This window comes from Sinohyriopsis cumingii, unplaced genomic scaffold (assembly GCF_028554795.1).
Source record: "Sinohyriopsis cumingii isolate HCF-2022 unplaced genomic scaffold, ASM2855479v2 utg002932l, whole genome shotgun sequence".
NCBI lineage: Eukaryota > Metazoa > Mollusca > Bivalvia > Unionida > Unionidae > Sinohyriopsis > Sinohyriopsis cumingii.
In genome coordinates, this window is record NW_028316341.1 from 218,737 (window position 1) to 233,007 (window position 14,271).

At 37.5% G+C, this 14,271-nt stretch overlaps 1 protein-coding gene and 1 long non-coding RNA gene across 4 annotated transcripts in view; one reads left to right on the forward strand and one right to left on the reverse strand.

Moving 5' to 3' along the window:
• Nucleotides 1-14,271, reverse strand: part of LOC149769957 (uncharacterized) — a 35,284-nt gene that overhangs the window by 20,584 nt on the left and 429 nt on the right. The window contains exon 1 of one of the 2 annotated variants that reach the window (XR_016419000.1): nt 4,454-4,650. The exons of the other annotated variant lie outside the window; for it this stretch is intronic. This is a non-coding gene — a long non-coding RNA (uncharacterized LOC149769957). Of the gene's footprint in view, nt 1-4,453; nt 4,651-14,271 lie in introns of those variants that run through there. 2 annotated transcript variants of the gene reach the window in all.
• Nucleotides 357-14,271, forward strand: part of LOC149769958 (E3 ubiquitin-protein ligase TRIM33-like) — an 80,425-nt gene continuing 66,510 nt past the window's right edge. For both annotated transcript variants that reach the window (XM_089949618.1, XM_089949617.1), the window contains exons 1-2: nt 357-1,646; nt 11,131-11,154. In XM_089949618.1, the coding sequence (XP_089805744.1) occupies nt 606-1,646; nt 11,131-11,154 (1,065 nt within the window). In that variant the 5' untranslated portion in view covers nt 357-605. The remainder of the gene's footprint in view (nt 1,647-11,130; nt 11,155-14,271) is intronic.

Below are 14,271 nucleotides of genomic sequence, written 5' to 3' on the forward strand. Positions count from 1 at the left end.
CTTTCATCAGACGAATACCTTTGGTCACCGTACAGATGTCATATTATATGTATGTTCATGACATCAGATGGATACCCGATTTGTTCACTGCACAAATGTCATATTATATGTATGTTCATGACATCAGATGGATACCCGATTTGTTCATCGTACAGATGTCGTATTATATGTATGTTAATGACAGCTACATATAGTGGAGATGTACATGAACGTAATTTATTACATTAATATACATATGTCGTTAATATGTATGAATGTAAGGAAAGATAAACGAGACGATTTGAGTCATGTCATCAGCGGTTATTTCCCTTTCAAACTAGTTTTATCGCACATGTATATAATGCAGATATAATCTAGGTCAGTATGTGGAACTGTATCATACACTATCATTCATTCGTCGCTTGTATAATTATACTATGACGGTTGTAATGCAAAGACGAGGTAGCATGCTCGAGTACGTTTTATTCTGAGGCTTTACTTTTGTAGTATGTCAGACTAAAATGGAAAATATGACTGTAAACCCTAAATGGAACTGATCCTTCACTTGACTAAACTGGCGTAGCAATATCTATATTTGTCCAACCAAAGGAAAGTACTCATCCAAAATGGCAGCTATACGACAGGAGTGTAGTATATGTATGGACAGCTTTAAGAATCCTAAGTTAATATCCTGTCATCATAGTTTTTGTTGTAAGTGTTTGGAGGATTATGTACGGGCCAACCTTCACGACGGTCGATTCGATTGTCCACTGTGTAGGACAAGTGTGGAGCTACCGAAGGGTGGGGTTTCGGACTTTCAAACAAACTTTTACATCGAAACTGACGTTGTTGTGAATCTTTCGTGTGATATTTGTGGTCCAAAAAGCGTGGCCTGCAGAATATGTTTGGACTGCAATGAAAACCTGTGCCAGACATGTTGTTATGTACACGAAAGGTCGAAAGTCAGCAGGGATCACAAAATATGCGATCTAGGGACTCTGGATCCTGAATTGAAAGGGAAAATTAGACAACGTATTTTTTGTGATAAACACCCGGAAAAGGACTTAGAGCTTGTTTGCAGACACTGTAACGTACTTATATGTTACCTTTGCAAAGCGGTTAAGCATGACCATCATGCTACAGACACCATATCTGACGCTGCAGCTGAAGTAAAGCAAACCCTACAGACCAAGATCAATTCTTGTTCCAAAAAGCTGCGATTCTTCACAGAATGCCAAGAAAGTGGCAAAGAGCTTGATAAAAAGATTAATGAAGCGGAGCGGAATGAAATAAAAGTCCTTGACGAGCAACGGTTACAACTGATAAGAATCATTGATCAAGAAGTTGCAAGAATGAAAGACAAAATCCAAAGTGTTTACAAAGTCCTGCGGCAACAAAATGAAGCTTTCATAAGAGATATGCAGGATGAATTTAAGGCTTTTTCTGACACAAATGACAATGCACAAAAGTTAATTGATCAAGGGTCAGACATCAATGTAATAAAGAAATCCGCAGAGTTTGAACAACTAATTTCTGCAGCCATATCAAAGACTTATCTAATTCCCGAGACACCACTGGAGAGAGAACTGTTTTCACCAAATGAGGTCAAGCCGAGTGAAATAACTTCCTTGATTGGAATGATGAGAGACTCTACTAAACTAACCGCTGTGAGTATACCTCTTAGCGAACTTGTATATATATATATATATATATATATATATATATATATATATATATATATATATATATATATATATATATATCACCACATACATACATAAATAATGCTCTCAGACTCGTGCGTAGCAGACAGACCCAAAAAGCGACCAAGTTAATAATTATCATTTATCTACACAGTCATTTTAGATATAAATAAAGGTATTTTTGATTACATATAGATAATTACAAATATACATCAAATATAACGTCAACTGGTATAACTGAATTCCACGACAGATACAACAGGGCAGAATTAACATTTTAATAATACAATCATATCACACAGGTTATTTAAGCTTTACTTCATCTCTAGAGACATCTTTACCCAGGTACGCGAGTAAAAGGTACCCATTTCCTTGCCGACACGTACCATCTCGTATTGCACGAGTGCTAAGGACACGTCACCAAAAATGAAGCTACTAAATCGGTGGCATATGCACTCAATATAATGCTCATCTATCTATAGTGACTCGTATATATATATATATATATATATATATATATATATATATATATATATATATATATATATATATATATATATAGTCTGTACTTACTCCATTTATTTAAATGAAAAGCTATTGGGTCCGAACGCAGACTTTTCCTGTGTGTAATATGTCTACAAAGTGAGCTTTCTGTTACTTTTTCCAGCTCAGTGTGGATCGTTCAATGCGCGCTTCTGACTATCATAGTTCAATGAGTATGAATATTGTTGACCTTCATTAATAACAGGCCCTAAATCTTACAGTTCTCAAACCTTGAGTCACATAAATAGGTCATAAATGACCCCTTTTTCCAATAACGTTGATAAAATACATGTGCAAATAGTATTGAAAAAACGTTCCGCTATAAATGTCTGTGCTGGAGCATATAACTATAAAATTGAAATGAAAGAAAAAAGTATTTTAATAAAGATGTATTTTTTATATTGAGAGGATTGGTTTTCACTCGCTGAAGGACTGCAATATTTTAAACTGGCACTAATATGTACTAATCTTTTTCCATAACAGAAGTTTAGAAGCGTAAACTCACCCTTCAGTACAGCACAATAACCCCACCCTATTTTCGTAAATTCACCTCCCTTTCATAGCCTGATAAATATTCAAGTTAAGAATGCGGTAGGAATAGTTTGACCTAATATGCCGCATTGAATTACATTTTAGTCATATTTGTATATTATTTGAATTATCTGAAAGTATTGTATGACAGCGGGTTTCTTGTTATTGTCAAGGAAGCCGGGGGAAATTACGTCAGATATAAACAAACAGCTCCTGGCCAGATTACGTAATCAAATAATAATTTCAATGTCCGACATTTAAGGCAGATTAGTTTTATTTGATTTTACTCACACAGTGCACGATCTTCTTGTTGCATGTACAACTTTTGCAGGCAAACAGAATAAAGCCGTTCATGGTATGCCGGGAGATCTTAAATTTTCACATGTTAACATATAATAAGATATTTATCACATCTGATAATATATGAATACAAAAATATGAAAAATTATTTCGCCAGTAAGTCTCTGTATATCACATTTAATTATATAATGCAAGTTTTGGGAATGTTTTTTATCCTTATAAAAAGTTTTAAACTTTCAAATGTATATAAAATAGTTTTGGTTAGGTATTAAAATATGCGTCAGAGCTACTGCGTTGCTTTTTTGTATCGAAATAAATTTTAAAACTTGCATTGTCAAGGTCAGTAAAGATATATCACGTAGGTCTGGTTCAGACACTTTTCATACGATTAAATTACTGCAAGTTAGTATACTGGTGCCCTTAAACCAGCGCTGTCTTAGATAAGTGACGAATGACCTTTCTTAGCGTATCAGCAGTTTTAGATATGCAAATGTGTCCTACTATGACAGACAGCTATTGCATTTTCCTGTGGAAGAGGCACCTAACAAGCAATAAAATGAACATAGTTCCTTCGTTTGCAAAGTGAATTGTAAAAAAAAATAAACGTTTAGTACCTTGCATACATACATACATTCATGCATGCATGCATGCATGCATACATACATACACACATACATACTTGCAAACATACATACAGACATGCATGCATAAATACATACATACACACATACATGCATACATACATACATACATACATACATACATACATATATACATACCTACATAAATACATACATATATGGTAAATTCACCTCACTGTATAAGTATTTACATATAGTATACGTTCATGATAACACTAGGCAATATTGTTTTTTCTGCTTGAAGGAAAATTTGTTTAAGTGTTATAGGAAAGGACGTGTCAGTGTTCAGATCATAATGAATAACGTATAACAAGGATCAGATGGCCATACGGAACTGAAATAATTGATACACACCTTTAATGTAAACACTACGCACGGTTAACAATTATGACCTCTGCATTGGTATCGAGAAGGCGTTCTTGTTGGGACAAGTTTACCTGAGCAATATGAGAACGCTCAGTTATTCGACTGCAACTTAACCTATAAGTTATGCACCACTCATGTATATAAACCGTCGCTAGTCTAGCGAGCAGGAAGTAAAAGACGTGTGTCGAATTCTTACAATTTACTGTCCGATTTTACCTTGCTGAAACAAAAATATTGTTTTGGTGATACTTACTCATTTCAATCTTTTCCGTCATCAATAAATGTTTGAGAAAGCAAAAGACCGTACTTTTAGATAGCATATTTAAGATATCTTTCTCGTTAAAATGCACACACCCACACACCTACAATCAAACCATGAGACATACTTACCTTATGTAAACGAATAAGATCAACAATGGCACTGTTCTTACACCAGTTAGAATCGAGACACATGTCTACAGATTGTACTCTGTATAATATGTTACATAATACAAAGAGAAACGTCACGAGTCTATGTTAGATATTACAAAGAGAAACTTGACGAGTCTATGTTACATAATACTAAGAGAAATTTCACGAGTCTATGCTACATAATACAAAGAGAAACTTCACGATTCTATGTTACATAATACAAAGACAAACTTCACGAGTCTATGTTAGATAATACAAAGAGGAACTTCACGAGTCTATGTTACATAATATAAGGGATCCAAGAACATTATCCGGGAACTTACGGCTTAAAAGAGTCACCGCCAAACATCGAATAATGACTCTAACACGTATGAACATTTATACCTATCACACTATCAATTAGAACAGAAATCCAATGCTGTACCTAGTTAAGGCGTATGTCAGTCATGTTTGCGCATTCAGTCAAGTTAAATGAAATAATAATTATTAAAATAGTTAAATCAAACTATATTCATTCCTGATTGTGAATGTTTTGCAAATTAAATATCGTCAAAAATTGATTACTGTGGACTTTACAATGTTGGTCAGGTATTAATCTGGACTAAGAAAAGAGGATGTCTCGCCTATCAAAAACGAATAAGAAGGTTGTACGAATTTGTTTTCAATGCACGCTGCTTTGATTTTATCAATAGAGTCCGCAACTATCAAAAGTCTTCATACTTGGTCATAATTGTAGGGTGACCCTGTGCAAAAATGTCCACGTAATTTAACATTTATTTGTTTAGGGATGACCCGGGCGAGTAAATTATGGCCTTTCAAAGGAATATGGATGCATGAGAAGTGACGACTCAAACAGATCGAATACATGTGATTTAAACACGTGTAATCAAATTCGAAACAAAAGTGACCTACAGCCATACTTGAATTGTCAGCTCTGAACGCCGACATGACGTTACGGTTACCATTGTGTGTTTGATACTGGTCATCAGTTCATTTGCCACTGATATGTTAGCATATTAACAATATCATATATAGGACGTAGTTTAAGTTTATTGTTATCGTCACAAACAGTGTCTACTCTTTATGACGTGTAATTTACTTGTACTAATTATGTATTACTTTATAAACCATTTCACTTAAGATATTAAGACACAGATGAGTAAACAGTCTAAGTGCGTAATGATACACAGTGCATGTTATATAGTAGGTGTCCAATCAATTACAATTTCTACAATATTTTCTTTTAATCCCATTTTCCAATATATGCTACTACTGTATCTGCCTTTGTAATTTAACTGTATATAGTGTCGCACATATGTTCGCAAATAAAACCATGCATATGTGTTATCATGCATATTGCTTATGAAACTACAGCTAAACTCAACTGATGTGGTTTATTCTCTGTATTCTTAACGTTTATTTCCAGCATTACCTTCTTAAAATGTACACATTTATCTGTGTTATGAAGCTCTTCAAATTTCTTCATTTATGTCACTACTTCATGCAAAACAGTTTTATGTGGAAGCAAAAGAAAACCAATCGTATGCTGGTAGTGCGTACGTGTAAGATAGTGGATCTAGTAGTGACCCTCAGTCTACGATTGGTTACCTCAACATGGCGTGTATATACTTGTGGCTGGTAGTGATACAGTGCTATTTACCGATTGCTGCCATATTATTGGTTACATCGATATGGGGTATATACCCTTGGGTCAGAGAGTTATAGAATGATGATTACGCTCTGCTTGGTTACATGGATATGGTGTGTACACTTTGATCTGATAGTAATGTGGGGATAATAACCGATAATTTCTCTAGTATTGGTTTGATCAATACAGGAAGACAAACCTATGTGTTGTGTTCACAAACCACTATATTTTGTTGGTGGGTTTATATTTAATAACATGTATAACTACGTTTTGTTTGGGATATCTTTCCATGAAATTGGAGCTAATTGTCTTTTTCGGGCTTGCCGCAGTTCTTGGTTTACAAATAGGAAAACAGGTTATGGAGCTACTGTGGCTGACGTCACTTTTCTTTCATTTTTCTAGGAATGAAAAGTAGATTATTGTATAGTGTTAAATATTAACATGTGTATGTATTCAATCGAGGGCTTGATGACAAACTGAAACACGTCATACTAAATGCAAACATTACCAGTTGAATACTTGACATATGAATACGATGACACTTTTTAGCACATGACACGATAACCAATACAAACGGACTTAAGAGTGACACATTTTCTCTGCGTTTCTGCTATTTTCTGCTGTTTTAATCGGAGTTTACTGCTCTGTGAGGTTAAGTCCTGCGCATGTGAGACACCTCTGATGCGTATGGTTTTCAAAGACATAGTCCGTGCCTCCCTGAAGCTGTTCAAATGTCCTCCAACGGCGCAGTTTCACTCTAGAGTTAGCCATGGAGAAGCTGTTTTGCAATAAGTTCCTCAGGTATACGGATGATGTGTCCTGCCCAGCTAGCATGGGCTCTCTGAAACAGCGTGAAACAGATAGGATTTCGGCCATCGTGATTAACTCGGTGTCTAAATTTTGTTTGTCATTTTATCCGCGTATTCCTTCGGAGACAGCTCATGCGGAATTAAGTTGTCATGAATGTCTGCTATAGACAGTCTACGTCCCACTAGCATACACGAGAGCGGTGAGCACTGAAGAAAGGTATATTCAGTTTGATTGTAAGGCTGATTATACTGCGACCCCACACATTCACGCATAGTCTCTCAAAATAATAAAAATAAAAGAATTCTGCTGTTGACATCAATGTCAATGTTGACCGCTCTTGACAGGTACTTGAAGATGTCGACAGCCTGGAGTTTGCGATCCTTCACTGTGATGGTCTGTTCAAAAGTTAGTTCCCAGTGGCAGGCTGACAAATAACTTCAGTATGTTGGGTGGTGATTGTGAGGGCGTGGTTGTTACATATCTCAGCAAACCTGTCTCTGCTGATCTGCATGCCTTCTTCTGGGCTAGCATTTTTGAGGGAGCAGTCATTTTCAGATAAAAATTCACTTCTAACTGTTTATTTCGATTCGTGACTGCATGCAGTTACCCAGGGTTGAACATATTTACGTCAGTCAGGTATGTGAGATGGATCCCTCATCACTGTTTTGGAACGCATCTGTGAGCATGGCAATGAACATAATTTTGAAAGTGTGCGCGCCAAGGCATATCCTTCTTTGACACAATTTTGACTGGGCAGGCATCAGAAGGTTCGCCATCGTTCACTATGTGGGACATAATGCCATCGTGAAACCGGTGAACGACTTTGATGAAATTATACGGGTAGCCAAATTTTGCAATGATTTTCCAAATACCATCTCAGCTAACTGTATCGCACTCCATGGTCATATCAACTCAGGATGCTAAGAGGTCTCTGTGTTGCTCTTCGCATTACTCCTGGAGTTGTCGTGTGGCGAATATTGCGTGGACTTCCTAAGGCCTGCGCGAAAACCACACAGGTCATCCATAATTAGACTATGTTCAAGATAATTACACTACGTAACACAATTTTTGTTCGTGGGTAGTAAGTGTTCTTTCTTAATTGCTTATGCCCAAAAAGTATAGGAAATAGCTATTGTTACCCACAACCTCTGCTTGTGTGACCAGGACGGATTATGTTTCTTAATTTAACTTTTTCCAATGAAAAAACGGGTTAATTTGTGTATTTTAGTTCATGTAAAGTCAGACAAAAATATGAATTAAAATTGACATGTATTTATACTAAAGTAAGATTTACGATTATACAGTAAATCACTTTCACGAATCAGCTCCCAAATGTAATATGAACTCGGTTCGCTGTAGCCAGTGCCGCATATGGTAGTGAGCCTTGGTGTCCCTGCTGTTCCAACGGCTAATATAGCAGGGAAACTTGGTACAACCGCCTTGGAGACCCATCAGGAATGCAACCATTTTAAAGTCTCCGATGACCTTCCCTCCGTACTCATCATACTTCAAGGAGTCCAGCAAGGTCTTTATGCTGTTGTAATCCACTTTTGAGGTGCACCGAGTGAGTCAGGGGAAGAGAAGGGTACTTGATCCGATTATTGAGCAACACGGCTTTGAAGCTCCTGGATGAGCTGTCAGTGAAGATGCGCCACTCATTATGGTAACAGGCGATTCTGATTGCCTCGAATAAACTGGTCATATTGTTGCAGAAGCAGAGCCAATCTTGACCTGTGAAGAAGCTGAATAAAGCTTGATGACGCTTCCAGATATGAGACTTGCACACTTTCATCCAACAAATTTCAATTTGAAACTCGCCATTGAAGTTGGTGAGACTAAGATCTCTGACCAAGTGGTTCAGGTCTTTTAGGTTGGGGTAGTATGGGTTTCTCTCCTCAGCTCCACCTCTGAAATTGTCACCTGGATCTTTCTCGCTCTCTGACTTGATGTTATCTTCTAAAGACGGCTGATCTCTCTCTCTTCCACCAGAAGAGTGGGTAAGCGGAGCTCAAGGCAGTGTGGCACCGGGCCGATGAATGAAGGAAGTTTGGGATACGTGAAAGCAGGTGCATTCTTGCCCGTCCAGCGTTTGGTAGTGTCCACCATGCAGCCGTAGCAGTTGTTTGAGTGGTCAGTGGGTTCACGCCTAATTATAGAGATAATGTACTTGGTGACTCTTTTTTCCCCTCTGTACCATCCGATATGAATACATTTATTTCACCCATGACTAATGTCTAAGACAGTCTCGCAACATTTTCCAGATATGATATATTTTACAATAACATGGAACATTATACACTTAAAAATGTAAAACCTTTGCAACTTTAAAATTTTAACACATTTTATAACATAAATTTCCGAGGAACAATTGTTCATCTTACCTTCCAGAGATGTTTTGCAGTGCTCGCAGGTGAAATGAAGTGCCCAGGGTTTGTCTTGTTCCCTGACAGGCATGCTGAATTATGCCTTGTAGGCCTCACACATCTTAGCAGATGCTAACATTGAGTACTTTTTCGCTCTTGTCTTGATAAAATGGCCACGGACATAGCAAAATGCATCTGCCGGATGCTTGCAGTCTATTGATGACATCTCAGTAAAAATGCAGATATGTATCAACTTAGGCAGCTAGAACTAAACTGAATTGGCGGGCTTAAGGTCCCTGTATTTATACTACTATTTATATTACTGGAAAGTTCTAAAAAGTGATAGAAGTTCTGGAATATTCTGGAAAATAGGTTGATTTTAAAATATCACTGTCCTGGTCACAAAAGCAAAGTTTGTGGGGAATAATAGCCATTTTCTATACTTTATAGGCGTCCGCAATTACGAAATGACACTTACTACCCAGGAAGAAAATAATTTTATTACACGTTATAATGAACGAGGCGATTGAGCAGGTTGCGAGAAATTGTCTTGCCATTGACTGCAGAGGGAGAATTATCTGATTCATCATTGGTTGTTTCAGCACTGCCATTTGCCCTTTCGCTTTTCCCGTTGGACAATATACCCAGCTTTAAATTCATGTTGGACCCGCTCGTTCATTCCGTATTGTTTGAACAAAGTTTGTGTGTTTCTGCAGTATTACAGGTCACCCTGCTATGTATACCTCGGAAGGAATGGCATATGAGCCTGAGGTGGTTTCCACAAGATAAGCGACTGGTTGCTTTCTTAACCTCTTGCATAATTGGTCGATTGTCCAACCCAGCAACAGTTTCCACTTGAGACAAACGTTATATAGATTAATCCTTGAGGGTCATGGACTGGTGATGATATAATTCAATTGTTCGGTCCATTGATCCAGGTTCTTAGCCTTTTTAGTAAGTGGTTGTCCCGTCCACACTGAGAAATAGAGGAGCCAGAGGACCCGCTATCGTAGACTACGCTCTCAGGTGGTCGTAGAAACCTCTGGGTCGTTTCTGTCTACATAGGCCTCAATCTGGTTTTATTTTATTTCTGAGAAAGGATCCTTGCATCTTGCGAAGCTTCGACTGAACTGTACTGAGGATACTGGTCAAGAATACCGTCTTGGAGGCTGATTAAAGTCGCATAACCAGTGCCAATATCTCCTGATCCATCTAATCAAAACATTACTGGGTATTGAGTGCCGTCTGTCCCAGTTGTAAGAGGGTGGTGAAATAGACATTGTCTCTAAAGAAGGCCCAGTCCTCCTCGGCAGTTGCCTGTCCATTCGGCAGGTCTTCCAGTTTGCTATCCAGAATCCTTGAGAATCTCCATAAGATAGAACTCCTCATCAGTTTGTAGACGTTTAGGATTATGGGAAGAGCTCTATTTCACCTAGTGTTCGAGATCCTCACATGGTTTAGCCCACCTATCGAAGCGGTTTGATGGGGCGTAAATGTTGTCGCATGCTAACAGCTTATTGGGGCCAGAGGTGAAAGCTTAGTATCAAGTGGGGAAAAAAAGGTAGATAAGCTGTCCTGAGAAGGAAAAGTAATGTCATTATACTCGTGGTGCATCCCCTCCTTAACACCCATCTATCTATACACAAACACTTACTGAAAACAAAAACTCTTACTGAAAATGGTATCAAATATGTAGCAGTATTGACTGCTCATCGTAATTTAAGAAAATACACTGTAATTATATTTTATGTTAATGCGCATCCCTATTCCCTTGAAACCGAAAAAACTGAGATAGGTTCACCATTTCTAAAATCATGTTCGTTTTGTTATTTCAGGAAGAAAGAGATAAATTGGAAAAGGTGAGTACAAAACAATCTAAAAATACATTATCATGCCAGTAAGCAAGTAACATTTACGCAACTTAAAATGTTCCTAAATAATTTATAAGATATTCAAGCATATACAATGTTCTTAAAATTGAATTGCCACTAGCCTTGCAAGTATAATCTCATCTCTCATTTAGAATCAACCATCAAAAACATTGAAGTTCACATTACGGTAGTAACTTGGTCTAATTTATTGGATAGCTTGGGATGAAACGATTCATCTCTATATCGACGCATCAATACATTTAATGCTACCAGTCAGCAGCAGGGAGGGAGAACAGACCAATTTTGGAGAAAGTCGACGAAATAAATGAAAATACAAGATCAATATCGTCAAACCGAAGCCTCTATCCTACTGAGATTTTCTTTAATTGGGCTAGCTCATTTTGTTACTTTATCTTTGTCGCTCGTGTTTTCAGATTGCTATGCGTGTTCGTTTACCCACACGGACACTCATTATTGGTCGTCATCCTCTCTGCTGCTGTGTGAGTAAATAAATCAGCATTATATCAATTATGGAATGTCACAGAGCTAGATTAGCTCGGGAGCAACTTGAGGCAATTAGGAAATATCTCCCCATCATTGATTATGTCAAGCAATAACTAAAAGAGCGTCAGGAGTCTCAGGGAGAATGTACAGAAGGTGCATAATAATTATTAATATCGGTTACGAAGGATACTGAATGAGTTACAAAGGCTACCAAAGGTCTCCTTCCCACATTGGAACAAACCGCTAAAACAACTGGAAAAACATTAGAAAGAACTTAAAAGAATCAAAAACAATTGTATGAGATCTTCCAGGTGAAATATTGCTGCTCAACTAACCCGATAAATACTTCAAGGTAATGACGAAGCCCATGCTGAAATAGGTGATATAAACAATCGTAAACCAGAACCAGAAATAAAACCAAAACAAGTAAGAGTCAGAACTGAAGTGAATGATAAATTTACCGAAAAGAATATTTCCTTCATAAAATATATTGAAGTGGATTGATTACCTGCGCTTGCCGTGTACTGATCTTATTAGAGAGAATAATTTATAAAACCCCAGTAAGCTGATGATAATGTAAGTCGTGAAGCCTGGTACAAATGGATATTTCGCATGCTCCACGGAGTTGATCAGGCACCGAAATGATGATATAATACATATTGCATTTATACATGGAGTGTATATATATATATATATATATATATATATATATATATATATATATATATATATATATATATATATATATATCTTACAACGACGAAATTATAACCACATCCAGTAGTAAAACAAACAAAACAACAACAACAACTACCACATCCAATATTACAACAACCACAAACACAACAATCAAAGCAACCAGTCCCCCGGCGCCACTGGAAGTCGTAGTGGTTCAGGTTCGGGGGGGGGGGGGGGAAGTGGTCTTATTAATCCATGTCCCAGCAACGTCCTTGCCGATGTTGAACGACTAGAAATAATGATTGGCGGAAAACAACCCGATACAAATTCCCCAGAAATTAATAACGAAGTAACTGATGTTTGTCAAATATTATGTATAGGCGGTATCATGGACATTAATCTTTATCAGTCTCTCATTGATGAAATCGCTGTTGATTACCACAGTGATTGAGGATATACAATCAATTCAGGGACAAGACATTAAGATGATCATACATAATGGTCAATATTGACCCGTAATGGTCAGGGTGATAAATTCACTGTCGTTTTGAACAAATCTTAAAGTATACTGGTAGATATTTACGGAAAATCTTATCGCCTGAGTAAAACTCAGCAAGGCGACTTATCGAAATATGTAAAAAATACTTGACGAGGTCAAGGATGAACTCGCTAACCTTTTGAGTCTCGCAAATATGGACCAAAATGAAGTCGTTGTTTTTTCTGGAAAAATAACGACTATTAAAGGCGAGCAATATTCCGTTAACAAATATTATTCTGCGGGTTCCAGAATCGACCTCAAATACCTTAGTGGTATTTACTAAAAACGGTAAAATTAAAAACTCGGAGGAATCAGTTCTGTCAATCGTGGGAGAGATTACTGAACGCATCAGAATAATTGGAGATATATTATGCATGGGGATCGCAGCATGAGTAAAAAATACAATTATTAATGTGACAGAACCAGCATCAGACGATGATGTGGTAACAAAAAGATACGTAGACAGCAACAACAACACGATCAGAACTGAGATCAACGATCGCTTACAAACCGCAGGTGATAAAATAACTGGTTCTGTCAATATGTCTAATAATACAATTAATGACCTTGGAGAACTAGAATCAAACGATGACGCTGCAACAAAGAAATACGTCGATGATAGTAACATCCCGATGATGAGCTCGTTAATGACAATCAATAATTTAATTACTACATTTATATCTAGATATCATAATCATGTATAATCGTTTATACATTTGTGCAAACAAATGAATGGAATCGTTGATGATTTCTTTGGAAAGCCAACAGTTAGGCATTAACCTCTCTGACATCAAAACGATCAACGACAGTGTCGTGTGTACGGTAGCGTCTTGATCATTCATTATGGACACCACTAAATAAATCCATCAAATATCGTACTGAGGTTACCGGTAAATACAGGTTCTCAGTACTAGATACTACGACATTTACGATATCTACTACAATTGTGCGGCGTTATCCACTAATCGGATCCTCTGGATATATGGTAGTGATGGTGCAACAGAACTACGAGGAAATCATTGTTGTGGAACCCGAAGAAACAAATTTAGGTTTGTTATACTATTGGTGTCTTGAATTAGTCGCTAAACTACCAGCTGCTAGGGCCCCGAGTGGCCGAGTGGTCCAAGGCGCTGTACGTTACGGATCACTGCCATCTCACCTCTGTCTGCGTGGGTTCGAGTCTCGGATTCAGCCAACGTGGGTATGTGAGAAAGTTTGCCAGTAGCTTCTCGTGGGTCGGTGGTTCTTTCCGGGGTTTTCCCGGGTTCTTCCTCCACCATTAATACAGGTCGCCATGTATAGCCTATCGCGTGCTGAAAAATGGCGTTAAACCCTACAACAACAACAACAACCAGCTGCTGAAATATAATTAATTGCCCAATCGA